The sequence below is a fragment of the Neophocaena asiaeorientalis genome, unplaced genomic scaffold, assembly GCF_003031525.2.
Source record: "Neophocaena asiaeorientalis asiaeorientalis breed wild unplaced genomic scaffold, Neophocaena_asiaeorientalis_V1.1 scaffold324, whole genome shotgun sequence".
Taxonomy (NCBI): domain Eukaryota; kingdom Metazoa; phylum Chordata; class Mammalia; order Artiodactyla; family Phocoenidae; genus Neophocaena; species Neophocaena asiaeorientalis.
The window spans coordinates 233,270-259,846 of record NW_020172458.1 but is presented as its reverse complement, the minus strand read 5'-3'; the positions used below and the strand labels follow the sequence as shown (position 1 = coordinate 259,846).

General features: G+C 43.2%; 1 protein-coding gene across 1 annotated transcript in view; it reads left to right on the top strand.

Moving 5' to 3' along the window:
* Nucleotides 1–26,577, top strand: part of MAP3K15 (mitogen-activated protein kinase kinase kinase 15) — a 150,593-nt gene that overhangs the window by 16,221 nt on the left and 107,795 nt on the right. The window contains 4 exon segments of the mRNA XM_024737994.1: nt 1,548–1,654; nt 1,751–1,805; nt 4,365–4,533; nt 24,339–24,530. Of these exon segments, the coding sequence (XP_024593762.1) occupies nt 1,548–1,654; nt 1,751–1,805; nt 4,365–4,533; nt 24,339–24,530 (523 nt within the window).

The window sequence follows — 26,577 nt, the reverse complement described above, 5'->3', positions numbered from 1 at the left end:
AAGCCTTCATCCACTCCCAGGACCCCTTCCTTCTGGTTGGGTGCGAAGATTCGTTCAGGCAGAAATCTTGGGCTTTCAATTCCAGAGCTACACAAAGAGCACATGACCTTTTCTTGTTCTGGGTCCTGACTGCCTAGAATTTTCAGCTGCAGTATGTACCTCCTTTGGTTGACCTTGGCCTGGTCTTGAATAAATCGCTTTTCAGTACATCATCATAACTAGTAAGTTCTTTTCATAGGTTTGACAAACAATATACGAAACTCCAAGAAGTCGGTTCACGGATTTAAACAGACACCACGCCCCCACCCCGGCTTCCTAATCTCTGCCACTCACAGCTTTTTGGTGTCTCCACCAAAAAGATATAAATCTGTCACTTTGGCTTTTTTGTAAAAGTTCTACAACCTTGCTCTCCAAGAACTGTTGAACTGTCCCAGGTGTGTTTCGGGCGGTGGGGGCGGGGATCGTAGATGTGAAATTTAAGCACTTCCCATCTCCTGTTGTCATAATGAGTCAAGGCTGGGTTGGATCGTGTTTTCCATCTCCTTGTGCAGTTTTATGTGGTCCTTTGTGGGTCTGAATAGGAGGTTATGTGCCACCAGTGCCTGGGTGATTTGATGGGCTGCAGGAGAGCCATCAACCCATGCAAGGGAGCACGTGGGCACTGTTGTGAAAGAAAACCGCCATAAGCCATGAGGCCTGAGGAGCATCTCGTTGGCTTTTTTAAAAAAAAAAAAATTATAGTAAAGTGTACGTAATATAAAATTTGCTGTTGAAACCATTTTTAAGTGTGGATTTCCGAGTCATTAAGTACAGTCGCACTGCTGTGCAGTCATCCCCACTATCCATTTCCAGAACTTTTTCATCATCCCAAACAGAATCTCTGTACCCCTTAATAACTTGCCACTTCTCACTCCCCAGCCCCTGCTACCCACTGTCCTACCCTCTGTCTCTGTGAATTTGACTACTCTAGATGCCTCATATGAGTGGAATCATACAGTATTTGTCTTTCTGTGACTGACTTATTTCACTTAGCGTGATGTCTTAGGCTATGGTGAATAATGCTGTAATGACCATGGTGGATAAATTTCTGTTCAAGTCTCTGCTTTCACATTTTTGGGTGTATACCGGGACGTGGAATTACTGTGTCAAACGGTAATTCAAGGTTTAATTTTTTGAGGGACGTTCTTTTTACTTTTAGCAGAGGTGGTGCTCATCTCTGTGTGCCTTTGGCCCATAGAAGGACCTGGTTTTTTGTTTGTTTCTTTTGGGTTTTTTGTTTGTTTGTTTTTAACATCCAGCATCCATCCTCAAAGATGAGAGTCTCGTTCAGTAAAGCTATCAAATTCAGCAAGTGAGGGTCAATCACTCGGTTACTTCTAGGATTTGGAGAATGAAACATGTCTCTCTTTTTTTTGTTTTTTAGAAGAAACCGCCTTTTCTGAATATGCCTTGGCGCCTTTCGTTGAGGTGCCCATTTCTCTCCTTGAACAGAATTCATAGTCACGACTTTAGCTAATGTACTGTGTGTGTTGGGTGTGTTTGCACAGAGCAGCCTCCTCTGCTTCCTCGGGTGCATGCTGTGTCTCCCTCCTGGAGGTTCTCAGTGCTTGTGAATGTATGGAAAACTCGGACATCCTACAGGAAGGAAATCTGGGTAACTCTGTCTCATGCTTTCCCAAACATTTTGACCACAGAAACTGTTCTCCCAGGATGCTGTAGTTGAATACACTTATTGTGGTTATTGAGTTAGCTATTAACTGCTCCAGTGACAAGAACGGCCCCTTTGATCAGGACCTGGGACTCAGGTGAGCTTCCCATACCTGATGTGCCTGACTCTGCCTGCCCTCCCTCCTCTCTGAACCTCACACACATGCTACTTTCCTGACTCGGGGGCCCTGCTTCTGATTTTTTTTCTTCAGCTATGTTCACAGTGATTTTAAACGTTGGGAGGCATTGCCACCTGCAACAGGAAATCCTTGCATTTCCTGAACATTGATTAAAAAACCAAGACATCAGTCTCCAGGTTAGTTACTTGACTTCGCTCTGTCCTGATGATTCCCCTTTTCTGGCAGGAGTCATGTGGAGGATGCAAAGTGTGGCAGAGGTAGCTGGGTGGTCGGGAGATTGATGCTCCTCCTTGTTGCTGGGAAGCAGGGACTACATTTTCCAGCACCCTTTGAGTCTGTGTGGGCCATATAACTAGTTCTGGCCAATGAAATGTGAGTATTAGTCATGTCTATCACCTTGGGCCAAGGCGTTGGCATATCTGTAGATCTTCTCGTGCTCTCTCATCCCTTTCTGTGGTCTCCGTGGGGCCCTTGGAGGCTGGCTGTAGAAGATGGCAGTAGCACATGATGGAAGGTACCTGGATCCCTGAACCACTCTTTTGAGGATAGCTGTAGGACCAGGATCATCCGCTTTGGATTTTGCATAAGCAAGAGAGAAGCTTTTATTTAGTCAGGCTCCTAAGACTTGGGGGTGGTTTTTTTTTTTTTTTTTTTTTTGCGGTACGCGGGTCTCTTGCTGTTGTGGCCTCTCCCGCTGCGGAGCACAGGCTCCGGACGCGCAGGCTCAGCGGCCACGGCTCACGGGCCCAGCCGCTTCGCGGCATGTGGGATCTTCCCGGACCGGGGCACGAACCCGTGTTCCCTGCATGGGCAGGCGGACTCTCAACCACTGCACCACCAGGGAAGCCCTGGGGGTGGTTTTTATAGTGGTAAGAGAGTGCAACTTGGGTTATGAAAATATAGCCCAACTGCTAGAAAGTTGTCTCCTAGGGCATGCCTTTCCAAGAGAAAGTCAGGTCATGTGTCATCTCATGTAATGGACTGTCACTGGTAAAAATATATGCCAGTCGTGGGGCCCCTCACTATGCTGCTGTGGGCCAAGAAAATGGAATGGAAATGCTTGGGCCATCAGGTTCATACCAGCCACGGGAGGAGACATTCTAGCTTCTTCCCTGGTTTCACTGGTTTTGGAGGCTAGGTAATTTTTTCCTTTTGTATTAAATGATACTGGAGTGATTCTGTTAGTTTTTATCCAACAGTAAGATTGGGAGTTTTGCAACAAAAAAGGATATATAATGGTTTAAAATAAGGCCAGCTCTAGTTCCATTCTCTGCCCTTCTCGTGGGTTGTGTCTCGCTTCACCTTCTATGATGTTATTCATGGATTCTTCGTTCGCTTGATGCGTTGTGTGGCATAGAGCGTGCCCACCAGGCTTCCGTCGAGTCTTCCACATTGCCTGATCTCCGTTGCAGTTAGCTGGGGTTCTTTTGACGAGTCCTGGCCAATGAAATGTGAGCAGCATCAACAAGTGTCACTTTGAAAGCGACTGAGAGTTAGATGATACGCCGCCTCCATCTCTCTTTGCCTCTGTCATGGCAAACTTGAAGGTTGTGTGTTCAAGATGGCAGTTAAGCCCCTGGGATTTGGGGGATTTGTCTCACGTGGCAGCATCACCTAGCTCATCCTAATATAGCGTGCCGTGCGTTCTGCTAGAAACGCCTGAATGTATCTCTCAGCTGACTTTAATGGGCTTAATCCACAGGTGCATTGGCTCCTGCTTAAGAAAGAGACTTAGGGTCTTCCCCGGTGGTCCAGTGGCTAAGACTCCACACTCCCAATGCAGGGGGACCGGGTTCAGTCCCTGGTCAGGGAACTAGATCCCGCATGCTGCAACTGAAAAGGTCCCGCATGCCGCAGCTGAGACCCGGCACAGCCCAATAAATAAATAAATATTAGAAAAGAAAAGAGAGAGAGAGAGCGACTTAAAGGCGTCTTAAGACTTCTAATAATTTGGTGCATACCCTTTCCTCACCATTCTGGAAAATGCACGAAGTTCCAAGAAAGACAGTCCTGTGGACACATGGCTGTGGTGGTCGTAGAATGCACGTTTGGTGTGCCACCTATACATGGTCAGGAGACTGGCCAAATCTATCAATATTTCCAGCAGAATGTAAGGGCGATAGTTAGACATTGCCTTCCCTTATGTCAGTAAACTTTGATGAGGGAAATCATCGATTTAGCAGTTCACGTCAGAAGCCTAGGAGTCATTCTTGACTCCGTCCTGTCCCTCGTGGCCAAATCCAGCCTGTTGCTTCCAAATGGTTCTCAAACCTGCTTCCCTTCTCTCTACCAGGGAAGTGTGCCTCTGTCATGGCAAACTTGAAGGTTGTGTGTTCAAGATGGCAGTTAAGCCCCTGGGATTTGGGGGATTTGTCTGATGTGTCAGCACAGCCTAGCTCGTCCTGACTAACATAGCGTGCTGTGCGTTCTGCTAGAAATGCCTGCCACCATCTTGGTCCAAGCATTGGCTTCTCTCACCCGGCTTACTGTCAGCAGCTTTGTAACTGGTCTTTCAAGGTTGGGCCAATCTCGGTGCATTCCAGTCCATGTCATCTGCTTAGAAGCCACCGTATCCTGGCACCCTCCACCACCTGGCAGTCCTCCTCTGCCCAAAGCTCCCTCAGCCTTCACATCTCAGGTCTTCACGGAAGCCTTCACGAACTTCTGCCGCCCCCCGCCATCAGTTGTACGCACACTGTGGTTTTCTTTCCTAGCAAGTAACACAATTGCGATTAAATAATTATTGATTTAATGGTTGATCTTCTGCCAGACAGTGAACTCTTCAACGGCAGGGAACCAGATGCACTTTTCTTTGCTACACTTTGGGTGTTTCCTAGGAATATGTATCCAGCTCCTTTTTAGAATAACTCTCAGTGGACACAGATGACACTTGGTTTCTCCTGTCGAGATGAAGCAGAGTTTGTTGGGCGCCCTCAGGAGGAAATCAGAATGTGGTTTCCTGTAGAAACCAAGTTGAAAATGGTGGCCAGGCATACTGCGATTGTGATTTTATTAAAAATACGGTACATCCTAACGACACATTTCTGGGTGGTACATATGTAATAGAAGAGACTAGAAGAGCTCACACGGGCCACACTGGAATGGAAACAGTGGTTTGGATTGTGTGCTGGGCAGACTGGTTCTTGTTGTTTGTCCACATGTTCTATAACGTTTATTTTCTATAATATAAATGTGATTTTATTTCAAGCAAGTGCAGTAGGAGATTAAAGATGGGGCTGTAAGTCAGAAGCCTTCTCCCACTTTTCCTCTCTCCCTGCCAGCCGGCTCAGGCAACAATGGCTGTACATCCAGGGACCCGTGCGCACGAGCCCCTGGCCGGACCTCAGCTGTCCTCTGCTGCACGTGGCTGCTGGCTTGCCCAGAGGGGCCCTTCCCTGAGCCTCCTTCCTTTTGAACCACTTGTACTGCTACTGACTCAGCATTGAGCCTGGAACTTTCCTCAACTTTTAGTCACATGAACTGACTGATGAGAGAAGCGTTGCACCTGTAGCATTGAATTGAGGCCTTGCTGTTGGAGCCTTGAGTGCATACAGTGGTAGATAGATATTTGTGGACTGGACCACTGCATTACTGGCTGTATATTATTTGTTATGCGGGAAAATGCATGTTCAGTTCCCAGTCGTCAACTTACAGACGTATTTTTGGAATACAAGCCATAAACTATCTTTTAAAGCCGTCTAAGTGTCAGGCTTTGAGACAGGTGCCGTTTAAATCCCGGTCAGACAGTGTAGGCGGGAGAGGACTGAACTCTTGAAAAGCAAGCTGGAAAGCTTGTTGTTTGCCAGTCCCTTGAACAGGTTTTGAGCTATTGGGTGTGACAGGGCTTGGCAAAAACGCCTGGCGGTTATGGGAGCTTGGTTGGTGGCGGGGAGTTGTAGAGCAGAAAGGAGTCAAGCGGCAGACCTTGGCAGGAAGCAGAGTTCACTCAGGAGCTGGGGCTGCGGGAGGGCAGCCCAGCGGCCAGGCGGAACTGGACACGGAGGGGCCGGGGGAGAGCGGGAGCATTCGATGTAGATGGGTTTTTTTCTTCAATTTTTTTATTATGGAAAATTTCAAGCACGTGCATTACGCAGCTTCAACAATTATTAACATTCTGCCATCTTTATTTCTTCTTGACCTCTCCCCACTCCCCACCCCGTACTTGATTATACGTTTCAAAATTGTTAGTGTAAAAATGTATATACATTGAAATGCACAAATCTTAGTTGTACAACTTTGAGAAACGACTAAACCTAGGTAAGCAAATCCTATCACAGTATAGTTTCCATCTGCCCAGAAAGTTGCCTATGTCCCCTCCCACTCATTCCCCTTTCTACTCCCATTCCTGGCCCCGGGCAATGACTCTTACGCTTAGATTAGATTTGCCTTTTCTAGAGTCTTATGTAAATGGACTCAGACAGTGTGTACTCTTCAGTGTAGGGCTTCCTTCACTCAGCGTGACTTTTTTGAGATTCATCCGTACTGTTGCTGTTATCAGTAGCTTGTTCCTTTTTAATGTCAAGTACTATTCCATTGCGTGAATATATCACAGTTGGTTTAGCCATTCTCCTGTTGAAGGACGTTTGGGTTGTTCCCAGTTTGGGGCTATTATAAATCAAGCTACTGTGAACATTAGTATGTAGGTCTTTTTGATGGCAAATGTTTTTTATTCCTCTCGGGTAAATACCTCGGAGTGGAATGGCTGGATCAAAGGGTAGGTGTATGTTAAACTATTTAAGAAACTTCCAGACTTTTTTTTCCAAGTGGTACCATTTTATATTCCTAGCACCGATGCACCAAGGGTTCCCGTGGCTTCTTGCCCTCACCAACACTTTGTATTACTGAGCTTTTCTGTTTTGGCCCTGCTAGTTGGGGGGTGTGGTGGTTTCTCATTATGGTTTTAAGTCACCTTTCCCTGATGATCAGTGATGTTGAGCACCTTTTCATGTGCTGTTTAGCCATGCAGACACCTTCCTTTGTGAGATGTCTGTTTAAGCCATTTACCCGTTTAGTTGGGTTGTCATCTTATTGTTGAATTAGAAGAGCTCTTTATGTATTCCGGATTCAAGTGCTTTGTCGGAAGTATATTTTGTGAACATTTGCTCCCAGACTGTGGCTTGCTTATTCATCTACTTGTGACATTTGATGAGCAGAAAATTTTAACTTTGATTAAATCTAATTTAGGCCCTTTTCCTGTTACGTTTGCCTCCTGTGTCCTGTCTAAGAAATCTTTGCCTACGTCCAGGTTGTGGTTTTGAGGCTCCTCTTCTACATGTTCTTCTGAAAGCTTTATAGTTTTAGCTTTTACATTGAGGGCTGTGATTCATCTCAAATTCAGTTTGACACAGGTGACTTTGGATAAACCAAGCCTGACACCTTGCTTTAAACATCCGGGAGATGGGTCTTGCCCCTGGATGAGTACTCCCAGGACTTGGAGTCTAGCTGGCAGGACCATGGCTGCCTCTCTTTCATCTCACCATCCAGGAACGTGTATGAAATGCAGGTTGTCCTTTAGGCAAATTGCCTTTCTGCCTTCTGGAGTAAAAACTGACAAAACAGATCCGTGATGAAACTTTACCAACACGTGTTCCGTCGTTGTATCCCACTGCGCCCAGCAATACGAGTGGCAGAGGGGAAAGGACATTGGCTTTACGGATCAGGTTTTAATTTCTGCCCTGTCATTTATAGGCTGTGTGACCCTGGATAACTTACTTAACATCTCTGACCCCCATTTAACAAACCTCTAGGTAGAGATTCAAGCAAGTGCCCTGAACTTAGTAAGCGCTCAGTAAATGTCAGTCCCCCATGTCTTTGCCTTCCTTTTGCTCCCAGTAGTAAACACACCAGAACCTCAGAATGGAAGGAAATGTGCTCTGTGAAATAGTAAAGACTGGGGGCTCACATCCTTTGGACGATCATCCTGTCATAGGGTCGTGTTATAGTTCTGCAGTTGGTTAAAAAAAATTTTTTTCCCCCAAGTTTTGAGGTTGAAGATCCATGCTAACTCTTTTCCTGGTCCTGTGCTGCAGAAAGGAGGTGAGAAGGCACAAAACCCCGCTTTGTGATGAGCTCTTGATTTTTCCTTCTAATTGAGGTATAGCATATATACAGGAAAGGGTACAGTCTTGTGTACTGCTCTGTGACTTTTCACAAACTGTACACACCACGTAACCCAGCACGTGGATCAAAAAAGACGAGTGAATGCTGACAGCACCTCAGAGTATGATCGCTTCTGTTTGCCAGCCTGGCCAGGAGTAACAACTATCTGTCTCTAGAGATTTGTTTATTCAATATAAATGGAATCGTGTAATGCTGGTTCGTTGTGACTGTCTTCTTTCACTTAATGTGTTTTCAAGATTCATCCATGTTGTGGTATACATCAGTACTTCATTACTTTTTTATTGCTGAATAGTATTTTGTTGTATGGATACACCACACTGGATTTTTCCGTCCTTCCGTTGATGGGGTTATTTCCAGTTTGGGCTGTCGTGAATAATGCTACAAGTTTTTGTGTGGACTTTTTTTTTTTTTTTGTGGACTTTTGTTTGCATTTCTCTTGGGTGTACACCTAGCAGTGGGATTTCTGGGTCATATGGTAACTCTAATGTTCTCTTAAAAGTTTTTTATTGTGATAAAGAAACACATCATAAAATTTACCATCTTAACTGTTTCTAAGTGTGCCTTTCAGTAGTGTGGTACATTCATATTGTGTAACCAGTCTCCAGAACTCTTTCATCTTACAAAACGAGAACTCTGTACCCATTAAACCGCGATTCCCCACTCTGCCAGTAACCACCGTTCTACTTTCTGTCTCTGAGTTTGACTACTCTAGGTACGTTTTGTAAGTGGAATCATGCAGTGTTCTGGGTGTGCGTGTGGCTGGCTTTTTTCATTTAGCATAATGTCCTCAAAGTTCATCCATGTTGTAGCATGTGGCAGAATTTCCTTCCTTTTTAAGGCTGAATAATATTCTGCTGTATGGATAGACCACATTTTGTTTATCCATTCATCCATTGATGGACACTTGGGTTGCATCCACCTTATATTTAACCTTTTGAGGAACTCCTTTCCAGAAAAATTTTCCACAGCAGCTGCACCATTTTACATTCCCATCAGCAGTGTGTGAGCGTTCCAGTTTCACCACATCCTCACCAACACTTGTTATTTTCTCTCTTTTTTAAATTATAGCCATCCTAGTAGGTTTGAAGTGTTATCTAATTTTGGTTTTGATTTGAATTTCCTTGATGACAAAGGATGTTGAGTGTCTTTTCATGTGTTTATTGACCATTTGTATATCTTTGCAGAAATGTCTATTCAAATCCTTTGTCCTTTTTTTCACTTGGGCTATTTGACATCTTGTTGAGCTGTAAGAATCCTTTATATAATCTGGAGACATAATCCCTTGTCAGATATACGATTTACAAATATTTCATCCCGTTCGGTGATATATCTTTTAACTGTCTCGATGCTGTTCTTTAACGCATGAGTTTTTAATTTTGAAGTCCAATTTATCTGGTTTTATCCCATCTGTGCTGTTTCCTCTAAGTTTTTTTAGTTCTTATTTATCCTTTCAGTGTTTCTTTATGTCCGTCGTCAGCAAGCTACAACCTGCAAGCTGGCTGCCTTTATTTTGTAACTAAAGTTTTATTGGAACGCATCCATTCTCCTGTGGCCACTTTGGGGCTACAATGGTGGAGACTGTGTGGCCCACAGAGCGGAAAATATGTACTATCTGTCTCCCTTTCTTACTCAAAAGGTACCAGACCAAATACAGTTTAGCCAGGACACCTTTCCAAATCAGAATATGGGAATCTTCCTTATTCTTCTTTATAGCTGAATAGTACTTCATTGGGTGGATGTATCATTGTTTTTTCTACCAATACCTTTTTTACGGGACACCTGGATGTATAGTTTTTTGCTACTAAGCTGCGATGAATAACTTCATACATGGGCCATTTAATACATGTATGGGTGTATTTGTGATTAGGTAGCCCAAAGTGGTATTTGTGAATTAAAGAATAAATGCACCTTTCATTTTGGTAAACAGTGTCAGATTCCTATCTGTGGGTTATACCATTATCTTTCTTTACAGCCTCACTAATAAAATAGGTTGCCAATATTTTAGACTCTTGTTAACCTGATGGTTGAGGGATGGTATCTCAATTAGTTTTAGTTTGTATTTCTCTTACTCTGAGCGAAGTTGAGCATATTTCCCTTTTTTTCTGAGCCCTATCTATCTATAACCCTCCCCCCTTTTTTCCTATTGGTTTATGGGTCTTTGGGAGAGGGTCTTGATTTCTAGGAGATCTTTCTTTTTTATTTAAATAAATTTATTTATTTGTTTTTGGCTGCACTGGGTATTCATTGCTGTGTGCCGGCTTTCTCTAGTTGCGGCGAGCGGGGGCTGCCCTTCGTTGCAGTGCATGGGCCTCTCATTGCGGTGGCTTCTCTCATTTGCGGAGCACGGGCTCTAGAGCACAGGCTCAGTAGTTGTGGTGCACGGGCTTAGTTGCTCCGCGGCATGTGGGATCTTCCCGGACCTGGGCTCAAACCCGTGTCCCCTGCATTGGCAGGTGGATTCCTAACCACTGTGCCACCAGGGAAGTCCCTAGGAGATCTTTCTGCATTTGGGCCTAAACCCTTTGTCTTCTTTCTGTTGTTCAGACTGGATCATTTCCATTGAACCGTCTTTAATTTCACTGACCCTCTATCATCTCCATTCTTCTTGTGAGCCCCTCTAGTGAGTTTTTTCTTTTGCTTATTAAAATTTTCGTTCCTAAAAGTTTCATTTGGCTCTTTAGTTGTTAAGACTTTCTATTTTTTCCATTCTTTTCAGGAGTGTTTACCCTCACTTCTTGGAGACTTTTTATAATAACTGCTTTAAAGTCATTGTCAGATAATTCTCATGTCTGGGTCATCTTGTCATTGGAGTCTGTCCATTGTCTTTTCTCATGTGAGTTGACATTTTCCTGCGTCTTTGAATGCCAAGTAATTGAGGAGCCTATCCCGAGCAGTTTGAATATTATTTTATGAGATTCTGGCCCTTGTTTATATCCTATGGAGTCTGTTGATATTTTTGCTTTAGCAGGCAGTCGGCCTAGTTGTTTCAAGTTGCCAAGGTCCGTTTCAGTTGTGGTGTCAGTTCTGACTTCAAAGCCCTTTTAGTGCTGTTCAGCTTTGTGATTTCTGGTTAACTGGGGCTGCCTTTTCAGTCCTGTGGCCAGTTATTCCATTCGGCCTCACACTTCCCACAACTGGGCCCATGTCTGAGGCCAGGCATTCAGAAGGAGAAAAAAAAAGCAATGGAGATTCACCGCCACCACCCTTGGGACCACAGCTCCTTCAACTAGAGCAAAAGATTCCCCTCTCGGAGTTGCAGGCACCTGTGGGCCCGCTCTGCCACTGACTGTCTCTGCTGTCACCACTGTGGGATTGCAGGGGGCCTGGGGGTACAAGAGGACAAGGAAGAGGAAGACGTAGAGAATTCCCTCACTCCGTCTGAGCTTTAGGAGGCCCCTTTCCTGCCTTTTTCTAGAGGGTTTCTCCTGATGCTCTCTGTGTCCGCACCTAACACCCAGTTCTGGGTTTCAGGCTGCCTTTAGGCCAGGCTGGGCGAGACTGGGGGAAAATGTGAAACTGGCTGTCGATTTGGTGGTTCTCTGAAATCTAGTCGTCTTCTCCAGGCTGCTTGCTAGCACTTACTTTTCACACTCCTAAAATAGCTATTCCATCCACTCTGTCTAGTTTTTATAGATGCATTCGTGGAGAAGACAGGGTGGGATGTATTTATTCCATCTTAACTTGGAACCAGAACTCAAACTTGTACCATTAAATTTTGAGGTGATTTTTTCACGCAGCAGTAGTAACCAGAATATAATAAAATATCTCTGCATCTTACCAAGCTTACCAGTAAGCAAAAATAGCCTCAATGCCAGCTGCATTGTATCAGACCAGTTCTGTCCATACCTGATACTCTGTGTGACTGTTAAGGTTGGGGGGCAAAAGAAATAGAATAAATGGAACAAAAGGAGATGGTTGATATGATAAAGGTGCTTGATTGGCCTCCGGTGTATCCCTCACAATTGATTGTGAGCTGGCAGCAAAGACCATTTTGATGTTTAGAATGACCATTGGATTGTCGTTGGATCTCACAAGGCTAAAGTTTCAAGACTTGGTGGGTGGGTTCATTAAAAAACGTGTTCTCTGTCCTGAGAATGAAAACCTTGCATCCAAAGTACTTGTTCTTGCTAAGTAATTTTTGTAAAGCCTGTGGCTAGCGAGGCATGCTTGATGCAGATCATAAGGTCTGCATATTCATTCTCAAAGAACCACCTAAGAAAAAGGAAATGGGTACATGGGGGGGAAAAAAGGAAATTAGAAGGGTTAAAGAGAAAGAAAAATGGCCCCATATCTAGCAACGAGTCACCACCATCACCACCACCAAATGAACTCAGTTGCCCTCCACAGGCTGTGGGGATGCACACCACTTGGGAAGCTTAGAGCGCAGAATGGGTGAAAACTCAGCAAAAGGCCCGGCACCTAGTGATGACCTTGAAGGAGCAGTTGATTTTGTTAAAAAGAAAGAGGGTATCGTTGAAGTAGATGTAAAAGCCAAGGGTCCTCTTGTGTTGACTGGCGGTCATTTTAATGAGACGATTAAGAGAACGAATTAAGAAATTTCCTGTAATTTTGCCAGTATAAACAGGAAAGCTCGGCATTACCCTCATCACGGTGTGCGGTAGCAGTACATCAAGTTCTCCTTCTCTAAAGCTGCCCACATCTTGAAGGTGATGTATGACAGAGAACTTTTGGAAGAGGAGGTCATTAGCTGCTGCTTCGAAAAGCCTTTAAGAAATATGTCGCAAAAAGTTTGCCAAAGGGCTTCCCTGGTGGCGCAGTGGTTGAGAGTCCGCCTGCTGATGCAGGGGACACGGGTTCGTGCCCCGGTCCGGGAGGATCCCACATGCCGTGGAGAGGCTGGGCCCGTGAGCCATGGCCGCTGAGCCTGCGCGTCCAGAGCCTGTGCTCCGCAACGGGAGAGGCCACAGCAGTGAGAGGACCACGTACCGCAAAAAAAAAAAAAAGTTTGCCAAAGAGAGTCATGTCAAAGCAGATCCCTTTATAAAAGAGTTGAAGGAAGCTGCCGAAGGTGAAAGTATGAGGTAGTATAGTCAAAGGCTCCCAGGGAACCCGGAGGCAAAACTGTGAAGTGTGACATCACGGATGATGATGGCGATACTGTTACCATTTGAAGCGATGAATGCACCCTAGTTTGCGGTATAACGCTACACATTTGTTTTCTCTTGTTAGCTGGAAGAGCAACATATACGTGACTTAAATTATGCTATACTTTATATCACAGATATTTCACTGTGAGTGGTCTGAAATTAAGCCCAGTGAATCCATTCACCTCTGTGAGTAAACATAGTTTGCTTACATATGGCATCTTTCTTTTGAAAAAAACTGGTAAATGGACATATCTCAATCGTACTTATAAAGTATAAAAATGATTTATTTTTAGGTCATTCTTACCAAAAAAGATACTAGAAAGCAAAATATGGGGGACAGGATGTAGTTTACTGATGTCCCTACTCTCCCCCAAGCCCACTCCCAGTTGAAACTTAATACTCCAAGCGACTAGTACCCATCCCATGTGGCACTTGGTAAGGATTTGTTGACTTCCTGACGCTGAATTCATAGGCTGTCTCCTCCACTTCACAGATTCTTTCCATTGACCTGCCCTCAAGTATGTTGGAATTGAGCAGCAGTGGATGAAGTAAGATCTAAATTCTGGTAGGAGTTACTAGAGGTGCCTCCTGTCCAGTAAATCTGGGCTCTGTTGTTTTTAGGTAGCTTTTAGATGGCCAGTGTTGCCATAAATCCAATCAGATTTTTTTTTTTATAATGTCTGTAGCAGGAAAATTGTTCTAAAATCTAGTTGTTTTCATTTACGCACAGCCAACCTTACTTATATTCATTATTTCTTATTTTCCACTGGGAGCAAGATAGGCTTACAGATAACCTGGAATATATTTAAGGACTGGCATGAGCCAGTACAATTTCAGGATTACTATATGGTAAATCATATGCCATCATATCGTTTCACTGACGAATGCTTTGCTTTGGAAATCAGATACTTTTTTTTTTCTTTTTTTTTTTTTTTGGGTGCGTGGGCTGCCGCTCCGCGGCATGTGGGATCTTCCCGGACCGGGGCACGAACCTGTGTCCCCTGTGCCGGCAGGCGGACCCTCAACCACTGCGCCACCAGGGAAGCCCGGAAATCAGATACTTTTAAACCACAGTAGAAAGTTTACTTACTTACTAAGTAAAAGTTTACTTTACTTACTAAGTAAAACTTAGTAAGTTTTACTTAACTCCTTTTAAGACATTTCAATAAAATAATGTTCAAAAGTTTTTAATGAACTAAAATCCTGTATATCATCCGTCTTTCTTGTTTTATATAAACATGTAGTGAGATCATTATAACTGATTCTTAAATTGTCTGTCTGAAGGGCACTTTGCTTTTAAATTTCAGATACTTTCCTGCTAAGAATAGATTTTAACCCTGGCTTTTTGCAGTCCCTGATGGCATATCACTTAAGGTTTGTTCAGCCAGGATAGGTAGAGGGTGTATGTGGGGTCCACGGTCAAGGAGGATGGTTTAGTTTATGCAGGCTTTTCCCCTGAGACTGGCCTACGTCAGAGGGAACTAGAAGGTAATTAGAGCACAGGGTGCATTTGTCAATGAAAATCTGAATTTGACCTCTTCCTTTTTTTCTGTGATCTGTTTGCCTAAGATTGATAAATAAACTGTTTTGCCCCTCCCTCCCCCTGGTGGCTCAATTTCAGAAAGTGAGTCCAATAAGTAGTAAGCCTCATCTGGGCCCTGGGGAGCACAGGACTCTGCCATGCCCTAGCTATGTGACCTTGGGCGAATCTGTTACACTCTCTCTGCTTCATTTCCCCACCTGCAAAGTAGAGCCAGTTACCAATTCTGCCTGCCTCACAGGGTGGTTCTAAACTTCAACCAAGATGTCTATGGAAGTGTTTTGTAAACGGCAAAGCAAGTGACTGCTGTGATGATTAAAGCTTTTAGGAAATTTATAGTCCCTTTAGGGAAAAAAAACTCAATTCTGAATATATAATAAAAATTCCAATCTGGCGTTTTATCATATTTATCATTTATAATCTACTAACTTAGTGTCTTAAAAGTTCTAAAAGTAAGCTGGTCAAATATTGTGGTAGAAATTCTGCAAGCAAACTCAGTCAGCTGGCCCAAGTGACAAATGTCAGGCAAAAAGGCCAACTTTGGGTTTGAGGTGTTTTTACAATTGAACATGAGTTACTTGGAATTTTTTTTTGAGTGGCAATATCAATCTGTCCTGTTTTTTAAAAAATTTTATTGAAGTATAGTTGACTTACAGTGTTGTGTTAATTTTAGGTGTACAGCAAAGTGATTCAGTTATACGTATACATATATCAATTCTTTTTCAGATTCTTTTCTCGCATCAGTTATCACAGAATATTGAGTAGAGTTTCCTGTGCTATACAGTAGGTCCTTGTTGGTTATCTATTTTATAGATATAGTAGCGTGTATATGTTAATCCCAATCTCTTAATTTATCATTTCCCCCATGTGTCCCCTTTTGTAACTGTAAGTTTGATTTCAAGATCTGTGAGTCTGTTTCTGTTTTGTAAAAAAGTTCATTTGTATCATTTTTAAAAATTAGATTCCAGATATGAGTGATACCACATGCTGTTTGCCTTTCTCTTTCCTCACTTAGTATGACGATCTCTAGGTCCATCCATGTTGCTTCAAATGGCATTATTTCATTATTTTTCATGGCTCGGTAATATTCCATTGTATATACGTACCACATCTTTTTAATTTTTGGCTGCATTGGGTCTTCGTTGCTGTGCAAGGGCTTTCTCTAGTTGCGACGAGCAGGGGCTACTCTTTGTTGAGGTGCGCGGGCTTCTCATTGTGGTGGATTCTCTTGTTGTGGAGCACGGACTCTAGGCATGAGGGCTTCAGTAGTTGTGGCACACGGGCTCTAGAGTGCAGGCTCAGTAGTTGTGGGCTTAGTTGCTCTGCGGCATGTGGGATCTTCCAGGACCAAGGCTCAAACCCGTGTCCCCTGCATTGGCAGGTGGATTCTTAACCATTGTGCCACCAGGGGAGCCCACTACCACATCTTCTTTATCCATTTGTCTGTTAGTGGACATTTAGGTTGCTTCCATGTCTTGACCATTGTAAATAGTGCTGCAGTGAACATTGGGGTGCGTGTATCTTTTTGAATTACGGTTTTCTCCAGATATATGCCCAGGAGTGGGATTGCTGGATCATATGGTAGTTCTATTTTTAGGTTTTTAAGTGATCTCCATACTCTTCTCCATAGTGGTTTTACCAGTTTACATTCCTACCAACAATGTAGGAGGGTTCCCTTTTCTCCACACCCTCTCCAGCATTTATTGTTTGTAGACCTTTTGATGATGGCCACTCTGACCAGTCTGAGGTGATATATCTTACTGTAGTTTTGATTTGCATTTCTCTGAAAATTAGTGATGTTGAGCATCTTTTCACGTGGTTTTTGGCCATCGGTATATCTTCTTTGGAGAAATGTCTATTTAGATCTTCTGCCCATTTTCTGATTGGTTTTTTTTTTGACATAGAGTTGCATGAGCTGTTTGTATATTGTGGAGATTAATCCCTTGTCTGTCGCTTTGTTTGCAGATACTTTCTCCCATTCTGTGGGTTGTCTTTTCATTTTGAATATGGTTTCCTTTCCTGTACAGAAGCCTTTAAGTTTAATTCGGTCCCATTTGTTTATTTTTGTTTTTATTTTCAGTACTCTAGGAGGTGGATCAAAAAACATATTGCTGAGATTTATGTCAAAGAGTGTTCAGCCTCTCTTTTCCTCTAAGAGTTTTATTGTGTCCAGCCGTACATTTAGGTCTTTGATCCATTTTGTTTATTTTTGTGTATGGTGTTAGAGTATGTTCTAATTTCATGCCTTTACATGTAGCTGTCCAGTTTTCCCAGCACCACTTATTGAAGAGACTGTCTTTTCTCCATTGTATATCCTTGCCTCCTTTGTCATAGATTAGTTGACCATAGGTGTGTGGATTTATCTCTGGTGATGGTGTGGAGAGTGACCTGTGCTCGCACACAGGCTTCTTGGTGGCGGCAGCAGCAGCCTTAGCGTCTCATGCCTGTCTCTGGGGTCGGCGCTCATAGCCACGGCTTGTGCCTGTCTCTGGAGCTCCTTTAAGCAGCGCTCTTAATCCCCTCTCCTCGCACACCAGGAAACAAAGAGGCAAGAAAAAGTCTCTTGCCTCTTCGGCAGCTCCAGACATTTTCCCGGACTCCCTCCTGGCTAGCTGTGGCGCACTAACCCCTTCAGGCTGTGTTCACACCGCCAACCCCAGTCCTCTCCCTGGGATCCGACCTCCAAAGCCCGAGGCTCAGCTCCCTGCCCCTGCCCGCCCCGGCAGGTGAGCAGGGCTGGTGAGTGCCAGTCGGCACCAGTCCTCCGTGCGGGAATCTCCCTGCTTTGCCCTCTGCACCCCTGTTGCTGTGCTCTCCTCCGTGGCTCCAAAGCTTCCCCCTCCGCCACCCACAGTCACCACCTGCGAAGGGCCTTCCTAGTGTGTGGAAAGCTTTCCTCCTCCACAGCTCCCTCCCACTGGTGCAGGTCCCACCCCTATTCTTCTGTCTCTGTTTATTCATTTTTCTTTTGCCCTACCCAGGTACGTAGGGAGTTTCTTGCCTTTTGGGAGGTCTGAGGTCTTCTGCCAGTGTTCAGTAGGTGTTCTGTAGGAGTTGTTCCACACGTAGATGTATTTCTGATGTATTTGTGGGGAGGACGGTGATCTCCACGTCTTACTCTTCTGCCATCTTGAAGCCGTATTTTCTTCAGTTTGTTAATGTGGTGTATCACGCTGATTGATTTGAGGATATTGAGGAATGCTTGCATCCCTGGGATTAATCCCACTTGGTCATAATGTATGCTCTTTTTAATGTATTGTTGGACTTGGTTTGGTAGTATTTTGTTGAGTATTTCTGCATCTCTGTTCATCAGTGATATTGGCCTGTAATTTTTTTTTCTTGTGGTATCTTTGTCTGGTTTTGGTATCCAGGTGATGGTTGCCTCATAGAATGAGCAGAGTTCCTTTCTCTGCAGTTTTTTGGAAGAGTTTCGCAAGGATAGCAGTTAACTCTTCTCTAAATGTTTGATAGAATTCACCTGTGACGCCATCTGGTCTTGGACTTTTGTTTGTTGGAAGCTTTTTTTTGTTTGTTTTATTTTCTTTATTATTATTTTTGGCTGCGTCGGGTCTTAGTTGAGGCATACGGGATCTTTCGTTGTGGCGTGTGCTCTTCATTATGGAGTGCGGGCTTCTCTCGTTGTGGAGTGCAGGTTTTCTCTCTCTAGTTGCGGCACACGGGCTGCGGCACGTGGGCTGTTGTAGTTTGCAGCACGTGGGGTGTGTTGTTGAGGTGTGCGAGCTTGGTAGTTGTGGTGCCCAGGCTTAGTAGCCCTGCGGCATGTGGGATCTTAGTTCCCCGACCAGGGATCAAATCCCCGTGCCCTGCATTGGAAGGAGGATTCTATACCACTGGACTACCAGGGAAGTCCCTTTTGGAAGCTTTTAAATCACTGTTTAAATTTCAGTACTTGTGATTGGTCTGTTCATATTTTCTGTTTCTTCCTGGTTCATTCTTGGAAGGTTGTATCTTTCTAGGAATTTGTCAGTTTCTTCTAGGTTACCCATTTTATTGGCATATAGTTGTTTGTAGTAGTCTCTTATGATCCTTTGTATTTCTGTGGTGTCAGTTGTAACTTCTCCTTTTTCATTTCTAATTTTATTGATTTGAGTTCTCGTTTTTTCTTGATGAGTCTGGCTAAAGGTTTGTCAATTTTGTTTGTCTTCTCAAAGAACCAGATTTTAGTTTCATTGATCTTTTCTGTTGTTTTCTTCATCTCTATTTCATTTATTTCTGCTCAGATCTTTATGATTTCTTTCCTTCTACTAACTTTGGGTTTTGTTTTTTCTTCTTTCTTCAGTTGCTTTATGTGTAAGGTTAGGTCGTTTATTTGAGATTTTTCTTGTTTCCTAAGGTAGGCTTGTATCACTGTAAACTTCCCTCTTCGAACTGCTTTTGCTGCATCCCATAGGTTTTGGACTGTTGTGTTCTCGTTGTCATTTGTCTCTAGGTATTTTTCGAATTCCTCTTTGATTTGTTCAGTGATCCATTGGTTGTTTAGTGGCATATTGTTTAGCCTCCATGTGTTGTATTTTTACAGTTTTTGTCCTGTAATTGATTTCTAATTTCAAAGCATTGTGCTCGGAAAAGATACTTGATATGATTTCTGTTTCCTTAAATTTACTGAGGCTTGATTTGTGGCCCAGCATGTGATCTGTCCTGGAGAATATTCCATGTGTGCTTGAGAAGAAAGGGTATTCTCCTGCTTTTGGATGGAATGCTCTGTAAATATCAGTTAAATCCATCTGGTCTAACATATCGTTTAAGGCCTGTGTTTCCTTGTTGATTTTTTGTCTGGATGATCTGTCCATTGGTGTAAGTGAGGTGTGAAAGTCCCCCACTATTGTGTTACTGTTGATTTCTCCTTTATGGCTGTTAGCATTTGCCTTACATATTGAGGTACTCCTGTGTTGGGTGCATATATATTTACAGTTATCTTCCTGGATTGATCCCTTGATCATTGTTTAGTGTCTTTCTTTGTCTCTTGTAGCATTCTTTATTTTAAAGTTTATTTTGTCTGATATGAGTATTGCTACTCCAGCTTCCTTTTGATTTCCATTTGCATGGAATACCTTTTTCCGTTCCCTCAGTTTCAGTCTGTATGTGTCCCTAGATCTGAAGTGGATCTCTTGTAGAAAGCATATATACGGGTCTTGTTTTTGTATCCATTCAGCCAGTCTGTGTCTTTTGGTTGGAGCATTTCATCCATTTACGGTTAAGGTAATTATCAATAGGCATGTTCTTACTGCCATTTTGTTCATTGTTTTGGATTTGTTTTCCAAGGTCTTTTTTTTTCTTCCCTTCGTCTTTTGTTCTCTTGTGATTTGATGTCTGTCTTTAGTATTGTGTTTAGATTGCTTTTTCTTTTTTGTATGTGTATGTATTGTAGATTTTTGGTTTGTGGTTCCCACGAGGTTTATTTTTTTAATATTTATTTAATTATTTAGGCTGTGCCAGGTCTTATTTGTGGCATGCAGGGTCTTTAGTTGCGGTATGTGGACTCTTCGTTGCATCATGCCTGTGGGATCTAGTTCCCCGACCAGGGATCGAGGCCTGGCCCCCTGCATTGGGAGTGCGGAGTCTTACCAACTGGACCACTAGGGAAGTCCCTCCCATGAGGTTTTGATATAGCAGTGTGTATATGTACAAGATCATTTTAAGTTGCTGGTCTCTTAATTTCAAGTGCACTTCCAGTATCCTGCATTTGTACTCTCCTCTTCTCATGCTTGCTGGTTTTGATATCATATTTGTATGTGGATGATTTCCTACCTTTAGTATGTTTGCCTTTATTGGTGAGCTTTACCATTTGTAATTTTCTTTTTTTTTTTTTGCGGTATGTGGGCCTCTCACTGTTGTGGCCTCTCCCGTTGCGGAGCACAGGCTCCGGACGCGCAGGCTCAGCAGCCATGGCTCACGGGCCCAGCCGCTCCGCGGCATGTGGGATCTTCCCAGACTGGGGCACGAACCTGTGTCCCCTGCATCAGCAGGCGGGCTCTCAACCACTGCGCCACCAGGGAAGCCCACTTTTCCCTTCTTGCTTTTAATATTTTTTCTTTGTCTTTAATTTTTGTCAGTTTGATTAATATGTGTGTCGGTGTGTTCCTCCTTGGTTTATCTTGTATGGGACTCTCTGCGCTTCCTGGACTTAAGCTGAATGTTTTCTTTCTCATGTTAGGGAAGTTTTCGGCTATAATCTCTTCAAATATTTTCTCAGGCCCTTTCTCTCTCTCTATTCCTACTGGGACACCTATGATGCAAATGTTGGTGCATTTAATGTTGTCCCAGAGGTCTCTGAGACCTCACTCAGAGGCTCAGGACTCTCACTCTTATGGGAGGACCTCTGCGATACAATTATCATCCAGTTTGTGGGTTGTCCATCTGGTGGGTATGGGATTTGATTATGTTCCGAAAGTGCCCTTCCTACCATCTCACTGTGGCTTCTTTTTTGTCTTTGAGTGTAAAAAGTCTCTTTTGGTAGCTTCCAGTCTTTTTTGTCAGTGGTTGTTCAGCAGTTACTTGTGGTTTTGGTGTTGTTGTGAGAAGACAAGCTCAGGTCGGTCTCCTCCACCCCTTTTCCGGAACTCAGTGGCTGTTATTAGCTTGGATGCTTGCTGCCTCTTTCCTCAGCGTGTGCTGGCCATCATCCCCCTGATATGGGCGTGCAGGCACAGCGGCCCTGGCGCGCTCCCGGGATCGGGGAGTACTCAGAGTGTTGTTGCAAAGATTAAGTAAGATGACGTGAAACTATCTTGCCCATTTTCCAGAAAACATGTCTTTGTTTCTGCCCTTTTTTCCTTAGCAGTTCACTGTGCCAAAGCTTTGCCCAACCATGCCTTTGGAATAGGATTTCCTTTCTGAGGTAGCGTGATAAAGTCCCGTGCTGTCCTCCTCAGGGCTGGAATCCAGCACGCGTCCAGCATTTCCCCCCCTGAGTCACTCAGTAGCCATCTTGCTTCAGTCTGTCCTGTTTTAATGAGACACCAAGAAAAATCTCCATCCCAAGCCTTGGTGGAGCCACGGAGGGGCTCCTTAGTGGACGTGGTGAGGCAAGCGTACAGGTCTCAGCACAGAACATTGAGAGGGCAGAGGAAAGCAGGAACTCATGTCACCAGATTAAAATTTAATCTACTTGGCTACGAGGTACTCCACCAAGTTGCAGGTTTCCTGTGAAAATGGTCTGTATGATTGGAGGCTGCAGTCCTTCATCCCTGCTCTGCCCCTTCCCACCACTCTCCTTTGTCTTCCTCCATTTGCTTCCTGTCCTTTGTTAACTAATTATAGAAGTCCCCAGGGCCTTGGAATTAGCATCTGTGTTGCCGTTTCCTAATAACATCAGTAGGAAACACATTCTTTTTCATTTGAGAAGGTAATAGAGTCCAGGGAAAACTCACGTGGGCAGAACGTCTCATTTATTCAGCTGCAGTGTGGTTTTGACGCTGAGCAGATGTCTCTGGGGACCAGGTATCCATTTGAGATAAATTAACCAGGCTGGGTTGTAAAAAGCGTTTCCTCAGTACATACATTTGTCCTTTTTTGAGCAATAACCTCTAAAGGGTAAATTTGGATATGATAGTCTCCTGTTTAAGCCTTTCATGATTTTTTTTTTAAAATAATGATGAGACATTGATGCTATGGTTATTTGTTGTTTTTTTTTTCTTTGAGTTCTTTTAACGAAACATACTGAAGTATTTGGAGATGAAATTATATGATACCGGGGATTTGTCTCAAAATTATGTGGAAGGGGATGGTGTGGTTGGCAGTAGAGATGAAACAAGGCTGGCTGAGTTGATAATTGTTGAGGGAAGTGGGGGCTACAGGGGTTCCATTATACCATTCTGTTTACTTTTACATATATGTTTGTAATTTTCCATAATGAAAATAAAAAAAACAAACAAAACCCCACACCCTTCCATAGGTTTCTCATTGTCTCAAGCTAGTGTCCAGCCCCCCTAACATGGCCTTCAGACGCCTTCACCTGTCTGGCACCTACTAACCCTTCCAGGTTCATCTTCTTAGGTGTTCTGGTCCTGTGAAATGATTTGCAGTGGCCCCAACATGTACTCGCCCCTGACCACTGGCTTGCACTTGCTGCCTTCTCTTCCTACAATGCTTTTTCCCTCCCTTTCCATCCGCCCATCCTCTCCCCAGTTTTCCTGCCTCATATGGACCCTCAGGCTCCAGACAGGTCACATGCTTTCAGCCTTCCCTGACTGCCCTCCAGCCGAGTGTGGGTTCGGTGCCCCCCCTCCAGGGGTGCCTCTGTCACTGTTCCCCTCATCTTAGCCTTCCTTACCCTGATTCTAACCACTTCTTCCTTCCCGTCGCCTCTGTTGTATCAAGCATGGTTTTGAAGAAAGGGATTATGCCTTGTTCACACTTCTGCCCCTGGCACCAAGCACAGTGCCTGGCATAGAGCAGACAACCCATAAATTAGGGAATAAAAAGGCCCACCCAGGACTTGCCAAGGCTCGGTCTCAGGCCTCCCAGTGGTGCCTGGTGCTGATGTAGCATCTCTCTGCCTTTTTGTTTCTTCACGTCCCTATTCACCTCGCCTCTGTGCTGTTTCATTGGGATTTTCAGTAACTTCCTGTGGGGTCAGAGCAGCACAAGCATAAGTTTGGGCACTGTTTCCCCAAATTTCTGCTGTACATCGTGGACAAAGTCCAGTCAAACTTGGAGCTCTGATACTCTCTTGAAAATGACTTGAAATGGTGTCCAATGCTACTAGGCAAATTTAAGTTTGTTATTTATTGATGCTCTGTGTTGCCCCTCTGCTTTGTTTTTTTTTTTTTTTACATCTTCATTGGAGTATAATTGCTTTACAATGGTGTGTTAGTTTCTGCTTTATAACAAAGTGACTCAGTTATACATATCCATATGTTCGCATGTCTCTTCCCTCTTGTGTCTCCCTCCCTCCCACCCTCCCTCCCTATCCCACCTCTTTTTGATCAAAGTCTCTCTAGGACACAACTCCACGGGCATGTGATCCGTGCCGTCCAGTTGATGGTGACATATGAACCAGGAGCGTGGTGCGGGAATGTTCATTACAACAGTTTGAAATAGGAAAAGAAGAAATCATGTGCTCAAGTGAAAATGCACGAACTTAGAGCTAGACATACAAGTTGGTTGTTTCACACCAAAAACCAGCAAGTCAAAGAACATATACAGTATGATACTATTTATATAAAGTTCAAAGACATACAAAACTAAACAATATACTGTTTAGGAATTCATAATTATAATAATATATAATATGCATATACAGATATATGCAGGGAACTGATAAATGCAGAGATCAGGATGGAGGCGTCCTCTGGGCAGGAGGGAGAGATGTGATTACGAGGAGGCATATGGAGCTCTGACAGTACAGATAGCGCTTTGTGTCTTGGGCTGCATGGTGGGTGCATGGTTTTTCATTTCATTATACTTAATACTTTATATATAAGCTAAATACATTCTTTGGATATGATAAATTTCCTAATAAAAATAACATTTAAAATAAATCCACCAGCAATTTTTAAGTGAGACTATGTTCTCAGCACTTTGGAGAAGGAAGAGTTTTTTGGTTTTTAGTTTTTATTCCTGTTCAGCTTTTCTTCTGAAGTTCATGGGGGTAATTTTAATCAAATCATTCCTTACTTCTGCTTTACCTGAAAAGCTGATGATAGAAATACAGATTGCAGCAGCTCCCCGTTGGCGATCATCGCAAAGTAGGTTAAGTAGATCACCTCTCTCTCCCCCGACCTTGTCCCCTCCTTGTTCATCTCAGATGTTGCCGTGGTGGACATGAGCGATGTCTCCAGACAGCCTTCCCTCTTCTACCATCTTGGAGTCCGTGAAAGCTTTGACATGGCCAATAATGTGGTCCTGTACCACGACACCGATGCTGACACTGCTGTTTCATTGAGGTAAAGAGTATTCACCTTCTCCTGAATACTTTGTTTTGGGAAAGCAGTATTGTGTGTTCATTTGAAATGTACATGTAGCAGAGGAGGTTGGAGAAAAACAAGAAAGATTTGCTCCTGCAGTTCCTTCCTTCCCACCCCCAGGTTCTAGCTCACACAGGTGGCTTCCTGGCTTCTGTGTGAGCGTATGTGCTAGAGATGTGCGTTTGCAGGCAACTTGAATATTTCCAAGCTCAGTGGGGAGGTGAAGGCACAAACTCCTGTTAGTTTCTGTTGAAGCAAACACAGCACTTTGAATCCTCTATTGGGCAATTTGATCCAAACCTGCGCATTAAAAAAAAAAAATCTCGACTTGGATAATAATAGGAAGATGTTTAACAGTTACCAAAATGGGTAGAAACGTTTAGCACAAATGTAATCAGTATTTATTCTGTCATTTTTTCTCCCCAGTTTAAAGCCAACCAAACCTGAAAACTTGTGTGTTCATACACAGCTCAGTAATTATTGAGAATTTTTAAATGTATTTTTGCAAATTTGATACAAGCTTTTTTGGATAACAGTACTTTTAAAAATGCTCCTGTTTGTAAAATGTGAAGGTCAGATGTGAGTTGTTACAAAATTTAGCTAATATTAATATTGCTTAATATCTTAACATTAGTCAGGAAATCCTGGTCTATGTTAAATCATTTCAGGAATAAAAGATTAGTTTGTTTACAGCAGTGTTACTCAACCTTGACTGCACTTTAGAATCATTTGGGGGGTTTGTAAATATCGCAGTACCCAGGCCACACCAAGATCACTTATGTCACAATCTCTAGGGGATTTTTTTTTAACCTCCCAAATGTGCAGCCAGAGGTGAGAACCAGTGGTTCAGAGTTAGCTTTCATGGACGTCATTTCTAAATGTTCAGCTGCCTTAGCATTAAAAGTCACTAGTATATAAATGACACAATTTTGTGATGGCAAATTGGGCATTTTTGTTTGTGTTTCTTAAGGTCTGATATTAACCAGATGTTTCTGGGTTCTGTAACAATTTGGGATTATTTCCTGGTAGAAATACTACCTATCTCAGATGTGTAACCTTTATGTGTTAATATTATCACATACATCTTATATAGGTGTGTCCTCTCTCATCCTAGCACAGTGCTGTATTTTAAGAGTCATTCATGTGACAGTGGAAGAAGAAACTGTTTTGCTCTTATACTTTACGTTGTAAAATAGTTTCCCAAAAGGCTATAAACCAATCTAAATTACTTTAGATATTTGGATTTTTTTCTTTTACTGATATTCACTAAAGTGGTTACGCTTAGAAATATTTAGAATTAGAAGATGTGAAAGGGTAGATTATTAAGCTGTATTTTGATGAGAAACGTGAAACTAGAATGTATTTTTCCCCAATTCAATAAATTTTTTTTCTCATTTGTGCGTTAGTGAACTCCTCTGGAAAGTCCCATGACCTAGATAAGTTTTAATTTTTAATGATATGGAAGAATACTTCCTAAAACAGAAATGGGTACTCAGTTATATCTGACACCAGAAGAAGCGATCTGCACTTGTCAGAAAATAGAAATCTCAGAACACATAAAACACATTTTACGGGGACAGCTGTTCAATTATGTTTTCTTTTTTCAGCAAATGGCTTGCAGCGCATAAATGATACAGTCAAGGACTGCATAACCATTATGCTAAGTTAACCGGCTAAAACTGTTGTCATTGGGTTTGAGTTTGAAAATTCCTATAGTGAATATATATAAATATAATACCTATAGTGAGATGTCAGGAATCCTGTCAGCAACACCCCTTCTGTAGGAAGACTGACTTGGGCGGGGTGCGGCCTGCAGCCTTCACACTGGTGACTCAAGAAATGGTTCCAGGCCCAAGGTTACCATGGGCTGCCCATGCGCTTCACTGCTGTCACTGAGAAGGCGAGGTGCAGGGCATTCCGAGCCCTGAACTTGAATCTCAAAATATCTTTGGACAGAAGCATTGCCATTGCTATGGGAAAATCCTTATAACCATATATGTCCCCCAGGAATTCCAAAGCTAACCAGTCATGAT